At 41.2% G+C, this 15,074-nt stretch overlaps 1 protein-coding gene across 8 annotated transcripts in view; it reads left to right on the top strand.

The window, feature by feature from the left end:
• CPEB3 (cytoplasmic polyadenylation element binding protein 3) overlaps positions 1–14,852 on the top strand; it is a 176,665-nt gene extending 161,813 nt beyond the window's left edge. For all 8 annotated transcript variants that reach the window (XM_053922457.1, XM_053922461.1, XM_053922460.1 and 5 more), the window contains one exon: positions 11,246–14,852. In XM_053922457.1, coding sequence (XP_053778432.1) covers positions 11,246–11,473 — 228 coding nt within the window. In that variant the 3' untranslated portion in view covers positions 11,474–14,852. The remainder of the gene's footprint in view (positions 1–11,245) is intronic.
• The last annotated feature ends 222 nt before the right edge of the window (positions 14,853–15,074 follow it).

Raw genomic sequence — 15,074 nt, forward strand, 5'->3', positions numbered from 1 at the left:
TGTCCCTGTTCACCCGATCTCTCCCTGAGCGACTTTTTTTTTTGTTCCCCTGTATGAAAAAAGTCCTCAAAGGGAAATGTTTCACTGATGTGGAAGAGGTGAAACAAAAACCAGCAGAAAAACTAAAAGGCATCAAAATTGACAAATTCAAAACTGTTTTGAGCAGTGGAAAAAACCTTGATAGGTGTATTGCATCAAATGGAGAACACTTTGAAGGTGACTGAAGTTTCAACATGTAAGAATAAATACACAATTTTTTTAATAAATAAATTCCAGGTTTTTTGGATCCCTCCTGCGTGTACCATATTTTCTTTACCCATTCATCTGTTGACGGACATTTAGCTTGTGAATAATGCTGCAATGAACACGATAGTGCAAATATTACTTCATAATCCTGAATTCCATTCTGTTGTATGAATACCCAGAACTAGGATTGCTGGATGTATATTTTCTATCTACAGGGTTGGGACAGGGCAAGGAAACAGCAGCTGAATATTTGTGGTAGTGGTGGGCATTGAAGTTGTGGTTGATACTCCCTGTAGTATTTATACATTTTTGTATTTTGATTACTGGAGATTATCTGTGTATCTTTCTATCATACTGGTCTCTATATAAGAGGGAAGATAGTTTTGAAATCAATATACCGTTGACAAATAATGTTTCTTTACCTCTGTTTCAGCTTAATGCAGAGGCCCAGAGAGACTGACTTTGAATTAGCTAATTTGGGGCTTTCTGATACATTGTGACAGCTAAGCCACAGCACATATTCGCTTTGAATAGCATACGCTTTATATAACCCACTTTTCATTTAATGAGATGTTATCCATTGCACTTTCCTTTGCAAGCACTTCAAGTACTTCATGTCTTTAATCTTTTTTTTCTCTCTTCACTAGAAACATATTAGCCCTGAATTTTAGCTAAAAGCCATCAAAGGCTTTATATTTTTAGCCTGCATGAAGATACTATGACCCAGTAACCATACTGATAGACGTGCGGGTAATACTACACTTTGTCCCTGGCTCCAGCTGGAAAACATAAGATGACTGAGTAGCAAAAGAAGTGAGGGTGCTGATGACCTGTTCCCAGACTGTCTGCTCTAGCCTTCGTCTGGGACTCCCATAACCCAGCCTTTATTTAGCTGCTGTTACCCCTGCCTTGATCTGGCTTGAAAGCTTCCCAGCTGCAGCTATGGCTGTGTTTGATTTGACCCTTTGAGAAGAAGCAACACCCAGAAGTGAGCTCATGTATTACTGGAACTAATCCTACCTGAGGTGTTTTTTGGGGGGTTTTTTTTGGTTTTTTTTTAAGCACTGGCAGTCTCAGAGCCTTTGACTAGAAATAGTTGTGTTGTTTTTGTTTTTTGGTTTTTGGTTTTTTTAACAGAGTTTGGGTCATCTAAAGAAAGCAGGAAAGATAATTCTCTTCTCTAAGTGGCATAGAAACTTTTTGTCCTGTCTCTCCTTCCTAGTCTCGACCTCTGATCTCTCCTGTACTGTTGTCTCTTTTTATGTCTTCTCTCTTTGAATTGTGATAATTTGTAATATGAAAACTCTTTGGAGTGTTTAAATGTTCTTTTCTGCTCATATGTGAGTATAGGGGCTATTGATGAGATTACTAATGGGAAAAGGGCCATCACCCCCCTTTTAAGTAGTTAGCTCAGTAGGACTTTCAAGTTCTTTAGCCCCAGAAGTTAGGGGCTATCAGTCAGTCAGCAGTTTCTTGGTGAGTGCTTATTCTTATTTGGAAGAGCTGGTCCAAACCTCCCCTAAGGTAGGGGGGACTGAGGCCTGCAAGGTTGTGATACAGCCAGTGTAGGTGGAGTCAGAGGTGGAGAGGGGTGAGGACATGGCAGTTGTGTGTTTCACAGTTTTTTAATGATTCTTTTACCCTTTGTTCTCCACACAATACGCTCTTCTGCAACTGCAAATTGGCTGGGGCTGATTTCCATCTTTACCTCCAGCCCTACTCCCAAGTAGCATGGAAGGAAACCAGGCTAAAGGTAAATCAATGGATCGTGCAGGGTACCATCAGCTGGCATGAAAAAATTATCTTCAGGCCAAACAGGGCACTCACAGATCTTCTGTGCTCCATGTACACTTGGCCACAGTGTCAGCATTAGTACACATAGCACGTTCTGAACTGTGGAAAAGGCACAAGAGTGACTTTTAAGTCTTTCTGTCTCTGGCACCTGAGAATATGAAAGACAGTAAGTCCCATCCTTTGAAAGGTAAAAAAGAAAAGGAAATCCAAGCCATTTTCCCTATGTGTTTTTTTAATCTATCTCAGATTGCTTCTAACATTAAAAACTGGCCCTGACTTCTGTGGCTCAGATGGTTGGGTGTCATCCAACAAAGCAAAAGTTCGCTGGTTCGATCCCCAGTCAGGGCACATGTGAGAGGCAACTGATCAATGTTTCTCTCTCACATTGATGTTTCTCTTCCCCTCTTCCTCCCTTCTCATCTCTCTAAAAACAAATAAGTAAGATCTTTTTTAAAAATAAAGTAAATTAATAACTGAATTCGCTAAATCTGAAAGATTGTGGATAACTGTTGCTAAGGAAAAGTTATTTTCACATTGCTGCTTTAATTTTCTAGGCATCTGGCATCTGCTTTCTAAACAGCAGGATTCCAGCTCATAGTCAGTTGAAAAACTAAACATTTATGTTTAAACATTCTTAGTATTGCCTGCTGGTGGGGGGGATCTGCTCTAGCAACTGTAAAGACGCTGTGTTTAGTGGGAATGGTGACAAGGTTACTGGGGTTTTAGGCTAGATGTACTCTGTGACACTTGCCAAGAAGATTAGAAGCACCTATATTTGAAAACTTTAAGCACACCAAATAAAAATTACATTTGCAGGAAGCGTGTTGCTCTAGATGATGAGAGGTGGCCTGCCTGACTTCTGGGCAAGCCTTTACGTTTATCCCTGTTCAGTTGTACCTCTTTGCTTGGCCCCTTTCTCCGGTTTGTCCACTCTTACCCCATTATCTGCAATCTTTGCTTCTACTCAGCTTCCAGCCACCTTTAAGCATACCTTCCCTGCCTTGGGATGGCTAGGTATCTGAAAGGCTAATTTGTTTTCTTCCTGTCACCCCGGGGCAGCCTGCAGCGGGGACCAGCCTTTAGGTGTCAACTGAGTCTGTCTCATGCCTCCCTTCTCATTACTACAACCCTTCTGGTCCAAGAAGAGGGAATTCTGCACCTGTGAATAGTTTATGTCTCCCTAGGTATCTCCTCTCTTCCACCAAAAACTGTTCCACCATCACTTCATTTACTTTGGGAGGTGATTCTGCTGACTGATATAAAAATGACTGCACAGAGAAATATTTTCTCTAGCTTGTTACAAACAAAACTATGTCAACATTGAGATCAGTTTGTTAAAGTATGGCTTTCTCTTTGTCTGTGTCATTCTAAATATGTTATTCCCTTTATCCGTCTTCTTATAGCCACTTACCCAGGCTTCCACATCAGTCCTCCTTTTCCTTACTGGTTACCAACTCAATCGATAGGTTACACACACCCTCCGCATCCTTGGGCGTGAATTCAGGTGTCTCTATAGAAAGTTTTCACCTCCTGGGCCTGCAAATCCCTTGGAAGCAGGGAGTTTGGTGATGTGATTGGCTCTGTGCTGGGCTCTGGTATTTGGACTTCAGTGGTCGCTTGGATCAGAAACGTGACGTCAGTAAGATGGTGTCTCCAAAGTAGCATAGCAGGTGATTTAGGTGGTTAACAGAGAAACACATGTTTATTTTAATAGCCAAATATCTGTGTATTGGAGAAAATGGAATTGATCTGTCTAGTCAAGTAACACATCACATAATACCGATGACATTAGGGTATGGCGAAACAACAAATGGATCGAGAGTACCTGTAAGAAACTCTCAGATAGACCATAAATTATGTTAGGGAAGAACTGTTTCTTGTACTCCATTGTAATTCAGTTTTTAATATGGTGGCTTACAAGGAATAGGCACTCCATAAATATTAGTCACATGAGTAAATCCATTGGAGCCAAAATAAACACCGTTGCTTACCATAGAACCGCCTGACTACAACGTCCTTCATGCAGCTGGCTTCTCGTTGTTGATTTAAATTGTCAAACATCCTGTTTGCCCTTGGAGAGGTTGCGGTAGCCACCTTGCACATCTGTGTGTGTGGGTCACTTTGAGTCATGTGTGTGTCGTATCTTTTGGGCAAACCTCTACTCTGCGGATGAACACCTTGCACGGAGGTGCTGGAAGCAGCTTTGCAGTGAGCGCCGCCCGTGCACCCGGAAGGCAGCCCTCTGAGAGCACAGTAGCAATCCAAAAGCCACACCCTTTGCTTTTTGGCTTTATTTGGTCTAATGGACTCTGATTACTGCTATGTAATATGCAAGTCTTAACAAACTTTATTATCTAGCTTTTCATTCAAATTGAAAATGGTAGGAAGTTGCTCATTTATAAAGGATAGGTGAAAGGTATTATTAAAAGTGACAGCTGACAGATTCTGACAGGGGTGACCAAAAAGGAGAAAACTGCTCTGTATTATCTGGCACAGCTATAAAGAACATTCATAATATCTCTTGCTTAAGAGGGGGCAGAACTAATATTACATTTTAGGGAAATTTCCATTTAAAAAAATCAAAATTGAAGATGTTTTAGCACCGAAAAGAAGAAATGTCTGCTCTCTGGAAAAGTAACTGAAGAGGAATTTGTTGTTCCCTGAGGAAGCTGGTTAAATAAAGCCTCACTGTGGGCCTCTGGCCTAGAGGCCGTCACGGCAGAGTGGTGAGCGCCATGTCGACCTGCTCCTCGGCTTGGAAAGAACGTTGCTGCCCAGCTCAGCTGGAAGCCTGAATAGACAGAAGGCAGAGTTTTATTTAGATTGCATTTTCAGATACCAGCACCAATATTTGAATTTTTTGACTTTACAATTGGTCAGTGTTTTATAGTTTGCCATAGGAGTTCGTATCCATCATTTCACTTGTTCTTAACCTCCCCATGTTGTGGAAATCCTTTCAAATCGACAGGTGGAGCACAAATTCAGTCTTTTTCTTGACCGCAAGGTATTCCATGGGGGTAGGTGTACCACATTTTATTCAACCATTCACTTTGTTCCTGCTTTTTTGCCATGATGGGTAGTTCTTCAGTAAATATACTTTACATGTGAACTTATGTCTGGTGGTTGTATTTCCAAGCATTGTGATTCCACCATTAGCAACAACCAACAGTGGGATTATTGGGTCAAAGAGTATATATATCTTTAATTTTAATAATTTACTAGTTTGATTTTTTAAAATATCGTGGCAATTCACATTTCTGTCAGCAAATGATAAGTACTTACCACCTCTTTTAAATGTTCGCCAGTCTGATAAGAACAAAGTGATACTAATTTTCTTTTTCCTGACTACTAACCAAAGTGAAAATCTTTTCATGTGGATTGCCTTTAAAATCCTGTATGAATTATTCTCTACCCATTTTCCACTGTGTGATACGTCTTCTTTTTGCCAGTTTTTAAGAGTTCTTTGAATAATATAAATAATAATCTGTAATTTTCTAAATTCATCATTTGCCTATTGACTTTTCTCATAGTATGTTTTGCCACTTTGTAAGTGTATTTTTACATAGTTTAATATAGTTATTTTCTACTGAAGCTTCTATGATTCTAGTCCTTATTTATTTAATTTTTAAATTTATTGCTTTTTTAGTGAGAGGGAGGAAGGAAGAGAGAAAAATTGATCTGTTGTTCCGCTTATGTACGCATTCATTGGTTGAATCCTGTGTGTGCCCTGGCTGGGAATCGAACCTATAACCTTGGTGTATCAGGATGGTTCTCTAACCAACTGAGCTACCCAGTCAGGTCCTTAGTCCTTATTAAAAAGGTCTCCGTGCCCTTAATTTGTACATTTAGACGTTATTGGGATTTTAAAAAATATTTTCTTTTTTTTAACATTTAAATATTTCTTCATGTAGGCCCTGTGTCTTTATGGTTTTTGATTCATTCTGAGTAAATTATAATAGTTAAAATTTTTGTTACAAATGTGAACATAATATTGCCTCCATTTTTATTCCTAAAATATCATAAAGCTACTAATTTTCTTACAAATCGTCTTGACAGAGAAATGATATCTTGACTAGATGCAGAATTTTCGGACGTCTTTCTCTCTCAGCCAATAGGCATGTTTCTGGGTGCTCTCACTTCCAGTGTTGCAGATGATAAGTCTGACGCCAGTTTGTGGCTTTCTTTCCTTTGCAGGAGGCAGTAGTGAGCTCCTCTCACTTGGAGCGTGTAACGTGTTCTCTTTCCCCGCGGGCTGCGTTTGTCTCATTGGTGTAGACTGGACCTGGTGGTATTTTTGATACGCGGTTCAGGACTTTTACCTTTCCTCATTTCTCTTTTTTCCTTCTGGAGCTTTTGTAATTTATATACTAGGTTCTCCTGAATCTAGTCTAAAATTTCTTACCTTTTCTCTCAGTGTTTACTTTTCTAAATTATTTTTTTCCAGAGCTTTGAAATATTCTTCCACCTGATCTTTTAGGCCACTAAACTGTATTTCAGTAGTGATTATCCTCTCTTCAATTCATCTGGTAACTTAATTAGTCAAAAAGTCAGTTTAAATATTTTAGCTTCCTAGTAATAAAAACGTTTCACACTGCTTTCGGGGAAGCGGCAGCGTGTTGTGTTTCGCTTCAGTCGGTGGTGTGACGAGGTGGTGTTCCTCCTTGGGGGATGGGAAGAAAAAAATGTTTTAATACATTCGGAAGTGCAGAGGGGAGTATAACAAACCCCATCATCTAGTTCCAGCCGTGGTCAGCATCCCGTGTTCCTCTCACCCGGTGTCAGTAATCACCAACTTGTGACCAGCCTCGTCTCATCTACCTCTGCCCACCCATCCTCACCCCGCATTGTTTTGAAGCAGATCCCAGGCATCATAATTATCCTGAAACAATTCAGTTAAATAATTCAGCAGTACCTCTTAAGAAGAGTTCTTTAAAAAACAAAACTGGGAGTACACGGTTTCCTTTTGCCGTGACGAGAATGTCTTGGAACTCCATAGAGGAGGTGGTTACACAACACTGTCAGTGTATCAAATGACCCTGGATCATTCACTTCAAAATCGTTAGTTTTTTGTGACTTTAACCTCAATTTAAAAATTAATTTATGCTCTTAAAAAGAAAAATCCTGAGGGAAAAGACCCCACATAAGCACAACACTTTTTATACGTAAACAAAAGTAACCGTGTTGGTTGGTTGGTTTCTAAGAATCACCAGAAAGTCTCCTTTGCACTGGACTCGAATCCCCTTCAGTGCACTGTTCAGAGTTGTGTGTGCTGCACGCGGCTGTTGTCTTCCTCCTCTAGCCCTCCTCCTCCTCTTCTGCTGAGTGTGGATTCTGTTCGTTCAGACCAGTCTTCTCTGTAACTGCCGGGTCCCCTTTCTAGGCACGTTGGGGCTCAGGTCTGGTTGCTGGGACACCCCAAGTATTGGCATCTACCTGGTGGTAGAAGCAAAGCAGTCCTCCTCACTCAGCTCATGGCCTGAGGTGGAAAAGCCGGCTGCCACCCGTTCCCTGCCCACCCTGCCGCTGCCAGTCCTCCCGCCTCAGGGCACAGGGGATTCATTCCCGCATCTTGGCTCCTTCTTGGTCTTCGGATGCAGGGACAGGAGGCCAGGTTAGATGCGCTGGTAAGCCTGTAGCTCCCTTCCCTCAGGAGTCCATAACTTCTGCAGACACACTCTTCCCCAGATCTACCACGGCCCCATCCTACTCCGGGACTCTTCTTGAAGCTAAGGAGAGATGCAGCCATGGCAGGACTGTAGACGGGAAATGCCAGATAAGCGATGCAGAGTATTCAGTCCAGAGGAGGAAGGAATAGATCCCTGTGGGACTGAAACAGTTAAGGAAGGCTGGGCCTCCAGTAGATTTTTGACCAGATTGCCAAGCCATTCAGTAGTTAAAGAAAAATCTCTTTAGAAGAAATTCTTAGAAGAAATATAGGAGTAAATCTCCGTGACCTTGGATTTGGCAGTGGATTCTTAGGTGACATCAAAAGGAGAAGCAACAAAGAAAAAAAACAGATAAATTGGATTTCATCAAAATTAAAAACTTTTATGCATCAAGAGGCATTATGAAGAAAGTGAAATATAACCTACAAAATAGGAGGAAATATTTGCAAATCGTATGTTGATAAAAGTCTAGTATCTAGTATATATAAAGAACTCTTGCAGCTCGACAACAAAAAGACAACAAAATTTTAAAAAATGGGCAAAAGCGTTGAAATAGGCCTTTCTCCAAAGGAGATACACAGATGGCTAATAAGCACATGGAAAAGAAGCTCAAAGCCATTAGTCAGCAGGGAAATGGAAATCAAAACCACAGTGAGGCGCCTCTTCACACCTACTAGGACGGCAGTGACCACAGAAGTGGAGGAGGCACCGGTTAGCGGTTAGCGAGCACACAGAGAAACCCGAACCCTGCTACGTTGCTGCGGGAATATAAAACGCTGCGGCCTCTGTGGGAAACAACTTGGCAGTTCCTCAGAAGTTAAACAGAGTTGCCACGCGCCCCGGCCACTCTGTCCCTAAGCATACACTCAGAGAATTGAAAACAGGTATTGAAATAAAAATGTGTACATACTTCCATAGCAGCACCGTTCACAGTAGCCAAAAGGTGGAAATAACCCAAAATTCCTTCAGCAGATGAGTTGACAGGTAAAATGTGGCCTGTACATTGATGTGTGATGGAATACTATTCCATCATAAGAGGAGTGGAATACGGCTGCGTGCTCCAACACGGAGGACCCTCAAAACATTGTAAGTGGAAGAAGCCAGATTCAAAAGGTCACCTGGTCTGTGATTGCATTCATATAAAATATGCAGAACAGCACTCTCCCTTCCAGGAGCACGCCTGCGCCTTTCCCATCCCATCCACTCCCCCACCCCCGGGAGCCTTACCTCTGCCTTCTCTCTGCTAAGCTCCCGGGGCCCCTCCTTGTGCCTCTGTAACTTGTTTCCCAAGCCCATTGCTTCTGCGGATCACTTCCACCTCTGTAGTTTTTCAAAATAAAATTTCTCTTACAGTTTGAAAATAAAATAAAATATCCAAAATAGGACAATTGTGAGAGACAGAAAGCACATTGGTTGTTGCCAGGGAGAGGTGGGGTGTGTAATTGCTTCGTGGGTAACAGGGTTTCCTTTGGGGTGATGCAAGTGTTTTGAAACTAGGTAGAGGTGGCAGTTGTGCAACATTGTGAGTGTATTAAATGTCACTGAATTGTTTACTTTAGAATTGTTACTTTTATCTTTAAAAAGAAAAGTAAAAGAAAGATTGGGCCTCATTTGGTACATGAAATTGTTGGGTGGGCTGGGCATTAAAGAAGAGCACTTAAGGTGGGAAGAAAGTACAAGTAAAAATAAAAACCAGGTAGAGTTTGCTTTGGGAATTGGCTGGGAGACAGATTAGGGCAGGTCATGAAGTCTCGGGCTTACAGCTGAGCCAGAGGAGACAGGGAGCAAGTACCCTGTTACACTCTGACGCAGCTGGGCTGTGGAGAATCTGGCTTTTGATGAGGCTCTTGAAATGTCAACATGTGCATGAAGAGTCGAACCCAGGAAGCCTGGAGTTTGGCGGTCGGTGCAGAGGCCATCAGCACTGAACACATCCAGGTGCGTGTTGTGATGGCCTGGACTAGAGAGGAAGCAGTAGGAGTAACGACTGCGTTAGGTGCTTGTGATGTGCCAGGCGCTGTTCTCTCTGCATTATATGGTTTAGTTCGTTTAATCCTCATAGGAACCTCATAAAGTACAAGCCGCTCTTGTCCTCCAGTGTAGCGATGAGGAAACAGAGGCTCAGAGTGGCTGAGAAACTTGTCCAAGGTTTCACAGGTACTAACTAGATTTGAAGCCAGGCAGGTGACCTCAGGACCCCACTACATTTTTAATTATGATGCAAAGGTGAATGTGACCGACTTTTTTGAAGCCCACTTACTTACTACCTTTCAGGTTGAGGACGAGGAAGTAGGAGGTGGGGAACTAAAGCCAGAGTAGAGGCATTTTCCCCTGGCTGGCCAGTGGACCTGTGGGCTGGAACTCGTGGCTAGAGACAAAACCCCCGAGGATGCCAGGCCAGCAAAGGGGCCTTCAGAGGGAGGGAGAACCAGGGACATCGAGTGTCTAATCCTAGGCCGTCCCCATCTTTCCTGCTCACCTCATGCCCTGCCAGCAACTCCTGGCTGCATCCAGAGGGAGCCTAAATTGTCATGTCAAAAAAAGGTAGATCCTTGTCACTGTGGCCCCAGTGGCCACAGTGGCTGCTCTGAGAGAACAGCTCTGGGGGTCAGAGCCTGGTCACAGGTTTGTCGCCTTTGTGCTAATTTCTAACCTGTGAGATGAGCCATTAATGATGTTCCTTTTCTGAGGTTCTAGGGGAAGGGGACATGGGGGGAAGGTAATTTGTTTGACTTGCTTCATTTAGAGTTTAAAATGCACCTCCCTCCCCCTCCCCAAGGACTGTGATGGAAAGCTCTCCCTATTGAAGCTCTGTCTTGGGGAAAATTCAGGCAATAAAGTCCAGAACATTTTAAAAAGCCTCAATTATGAATGTAGCTTCTTATCACCTCACTAGTCCCCCCACACCCCGTCCCTCCAGCCGACTGAATACAGAAAACAGACCGGGATCTCGGCCTTGTCGTTTAAACGCGAGGCCGGGAGCCTCGTGGCAGTGCCGCCCTTGATTTGGCCTGCCGCGCCAGTTTCAGGGCGACGGTCCCTCCGGCCTGGCTCCTGCCACACCATTCCCCAAGCACGTGCCCTGCATTTGCCAGCTTCCAGGCTTTGTCCTAGCTGGTTCCTCTCCCCCGAATGCTCTTCCTTGTCCTGCATTGTCAGGCGCTGCCTGGCCTCCAGGTTCAGCTCCGGGGAGTTTACGTGTTGCTACCTCTCCATCCTCACCCACACCCTCTGAGGTAGACACCAACTTACCCATCCTACAGACAGACGAGTGAGTGTGTGTGACAGTGTCACACCCACTTCACAGATACTGAGAGCACACAGAAGCGCGGGGAGAGGTGAGAATTTGCCTACAGTCACTCAGCCAGTAAATGCAGGAGCAGATGCCAAAGCCGGTTCTCTCAGCTGCTGTCTGGCACTGGCGGAGTTCCCAGTGGCCTCTAACCGAGACGTCTCACTGAGCTACACTGTAAACTGGAGAGGGAGGAACGTGAGGAAGCTCTGCTAACCCTTGTCCTGTCTTTCCTCTTTGGGTGCAGGTGGAAGTGAAGCCGTACGTGCTGGATGATCAGATGTGTGACGAGTGCCAGGGCACACGCTGCGGTGGGAAGTTCGCCCCGTTCTTCTGTGCCAACGTCACCTGTCTGCAGTATTACTGCGAATACTGCTGGGCGAGCATACACTCGCGCGCCGGGCGGGAGTTCCACAAACCGCTGGTGAAGGAGGGAGGCGACCGCCCTCGGCACGTCCCGTTCCGCTGGAGCTGAGCCCGGGGCAGACCCAGCCACAAGTACTGGAGTAGATAACAAGGAGGGAAAAGAGAGGGCACTGCCTCAGGGCTTACAGTGTTCTGGAAATCTGTGCATTCGTTCTCGATTTTTAAAGAAGAAATGGGTCTTTTTATTATTATTATTATTATTATTTACAGTCATATTACTGAACTCAATGTCCAGTATAATGCAGAATTGCAGAGTGTATAACGGTACTGATTTGCACTTTGATTCACACCTTTGTCTGCTTGGTACCTGCGTTTCTTGCCCCTGATTTGTCCCTGGTGACAGTACGTAGACTGCCATTCTCATCCGCGGCCATCAGGTTGATGTCTGTGATTTTTTTGTTTGTTGTTGTTGTGTTGTTGTTGTTCCGATTGTTTTTGAACTGGAGCATGCACTTATTTTCAGAAATTTAGAGAGTTGCCCCTAGGAGAAGACTTACCAAAGGTAATAATCGCGAGTAGGTGGCAGATGTAGCAAAAACTTCACAACAGCTCAGCAATCATTAGTTGGGGTCATTTAGAGCAAGAATAACCCTTAATGAAAACAAGCCTTTAGTTGCTCTCTATTTTGACATGTAAGGATACCTCATAAGCTGAATCCTTATTTTTTTCCTTCACGTTTGATTTTTATTTTGCTGAGGATTTTGTTTAGATTTTTTAGTATTATGTAAATTTATGCTGCAATAGCTTTTGCTGCTATTAAAATGGTATTATTAATACCATAATACTCTATTCAGGCTAAGGTATCAATGAAAAAAAAAAACCCAACAACACACTTCTGTGATTTAGGGATAGAATCAGCTGCCGAAAGGAGATCGGAATAGATTTCAGAAAGCTTCAACGGAAGGCCACTATTTCTGATTGCATGTTTACTTAATCAGGTTGCTGCATGCAATAAATTTTATATCCAATGTCTAGTATAAAACCTTCCCACAATGCACAAATTAAGAATCTATATAAGCTATAAAATACTGATTTTTTTTAAAGAAGATTTTTTTTTTATTCAAAGAATTGGTAATTGACCGGAGGAAGGCATGCCTCAATAAATGGAATGCTTCTGAAATTAGGAAGAGCCCATAACAGAATGACCTATATTACAACCAATATAAAACCTAGGTGTAGGATATTCTTAAAGCAAATTTGTGGATGGTAGATGAAGTACTTTGCGGTGCTCTGTTATATATTGTGCAATTTATTTTATATAGTAAAGTGATTATGTCTAACTGTGATCAAACTTAACTGTTTAAAGCCTCTGTGTCAGACATTAATGAACTCGACAGTTCATAGCTGGTATACTATTAACTAGCACATGAGCTCTTAGTTACAATCTCCTAGTGCTTGCACCATTTTACATAGCTTCAGACCTTGTCCAGAAAACCAAAGAGCTCATCTTAGCTTACAAACACTAGGAATATATACAGTATATAGAGATAAGTTGTCAGATTGACAGACTAGGCACATTTTAAGAAAGTTCCGTGCTGGTGATGCTAAAGAAATGTCTGTACAAAACAAGATGGCCTGGGCAGGGTTGGTTGTCTGGGTAAGAAATTAACTACTTAATTCCCTGGATTTATCCTGTAAAGCTTGAATAGAATTAAGACCTGCTAATACTACCGTGGACATTTTTTTAGCATTCACTCTTGGGCTGCAGATAGTAATATATAAACACACACAATGGTTGTGAGACTACGTAAATTTTTTTTAAATTTTCTTCCTATGTTTTGGAATTCTGGGGACAATCTGACTGGATATGACACTGCAGAGTAGATTTAAATCGCCGTGTTTCATGTGCTGTGATGTCCTTGTACTGTCTTAAGTTAATATTGCTCGTTTTTGTTCTGTTCTGTTCTGTTTCTCCAGCGTTCAGTTGCAATTACCAGCTCTCAAACTATAGTTTGTTTCAAAAAGAAAAAACAAAATAGTTTTTTACTGGATTAAAAATGCTTATTAGAATTCCCCCCTTTTGAGGTTACCTCTGGGCTTTTTGGTAATAATTGCTTTTTTCCAGCCCAGCTGTGGTTTTCTGTTTGTTTTTGTTTTTATTTTCTTTCTGTGTTTGTGGTTTTTTTCACCTGTACAAGAAATTTTGTTAGGCACTACTACTTTTTGTATTCTAGACAGTTTTCAAAAGCTGGCTGAAGACTTTTTCGTTTGTTTGTTTTTAAGGAAAAAGGCATGCTTTCTGACTGACATGATCTTTTGCAATACCTCAATTTTGAAATATAGGAGAGAAAATGATATTTTCTAAGTAAGTTTATTCAGAAAAATATATATTAATTTAATTCTGCAAGAAAAATGATTTAACAGATGGGTAACTTTATTTTTTTCATGCTTATTTGTGTTTTTTGAAAATGAAGAAGTTAGAGCTTTATAACTATAATATTAAAGATCATATCTAACCTACAGAAATCTACCTAATTATGTGAAAGAAGCAAAACTTTTTGAAGAAGCACCCCTCTTTCATGTACTAAAATAACACTGAGATTTTTAAAAAGCTGGAAGATTGTACAGCATAAAGCTTAACATGAAAGTGAAAAAACATTGTCACGAAGAATAGGTTACAAAAAATAAACTCCATTTGGTGCTGAAAGTTGCGAATAGGTGGTGGAAACGACTTTCCCTTCGTTTGTATATTTATAATCAGGCGTTGATTGTGCTCGACTGACCAGGATTGTGAAAGAGTTCTTCTGTTTGTATTTTTTTAAAGAGAACTTTTTTAGTTTATTAAATTATAACATGTTCCCTTTTGTTTTGTAAATAAATGTGCCCCCAAGTTGTTAATGTTATATTAAAAAAGAGAGGGTCCTTCAAAAAAATTATTTTTTAAAACACAGAGGTGTTCTGACCTGCAACTTGACTGGGGAGCCCCTGGGTATCACAGGTCCTGTTGTGGCCTTTCCTTGACGTGACACTTGAACTAGTCGGTTTTTTGAAGGCTATAACCTAACCTCGACTCTTTGTTGTTATGTGCAATACTGTTTGTACTGTTTGTATAAAAAATAGAAAAAAAGAAAAGAAAAAAGGCATAAATCTTTATTGCAGATTTATTTTCATTGCAAACTTTAGACATTGTGATTCACTGAAATCATTTTTCTACTGTCAAATATGTACCTTTTCTTCATGCTGGTATTTTTTCAATAGTAATGTAGCCTTTGTACTGAGACAAATTTTCATTGTTATTTTTAGAAAGATTTTTTGCTAAGAAAAAAATTAAACATATTTACATATTTTTCATTTTATTTCGTATTTTCTTTAAGGAGTGCTTTCTCAATCATTAATAGAGTTGTTTCTGGGAGGGACTTTCATATCTGGTCAATGTCATAATATTATTTTGTATTTTTACTTGGAATAAATTAATTTTATGATGCTAATTCTTTAAAAGTTTATTTTTTTCATTTTCAGTTATTTTTGAAGCTAAAACCTTTGTAATATTGTTACTAAAGTGTCTAGTTTTTTGAAATGCAAAGCTTTATGTACTAACTTGCTGATGTGGTTTACAATAGTGTGACAACAGTGAAAACGGTTGGGTGTGTAAAGTGGTTGGAAACTGTAATGAACAATTGGGTAATAAAATGACAGAATGAGCAGAACAT

The sequence above is a fragment of the Desmodus rotundus genome, chromosome 4 (assembly GCF_022682495.2).
Source record: "Desmodus rotundus isolate HL8 chromosome 4, HLdesRot8A.1, whole genome shotgun sequence".
In the NCBI taxonomy this organism is placed as follows: Eukaryota; Metazoa; Chordata; class Mammalia; order Chiroptera; family Phyllostomidae; genus Desmodus; species Desmodus rotundus.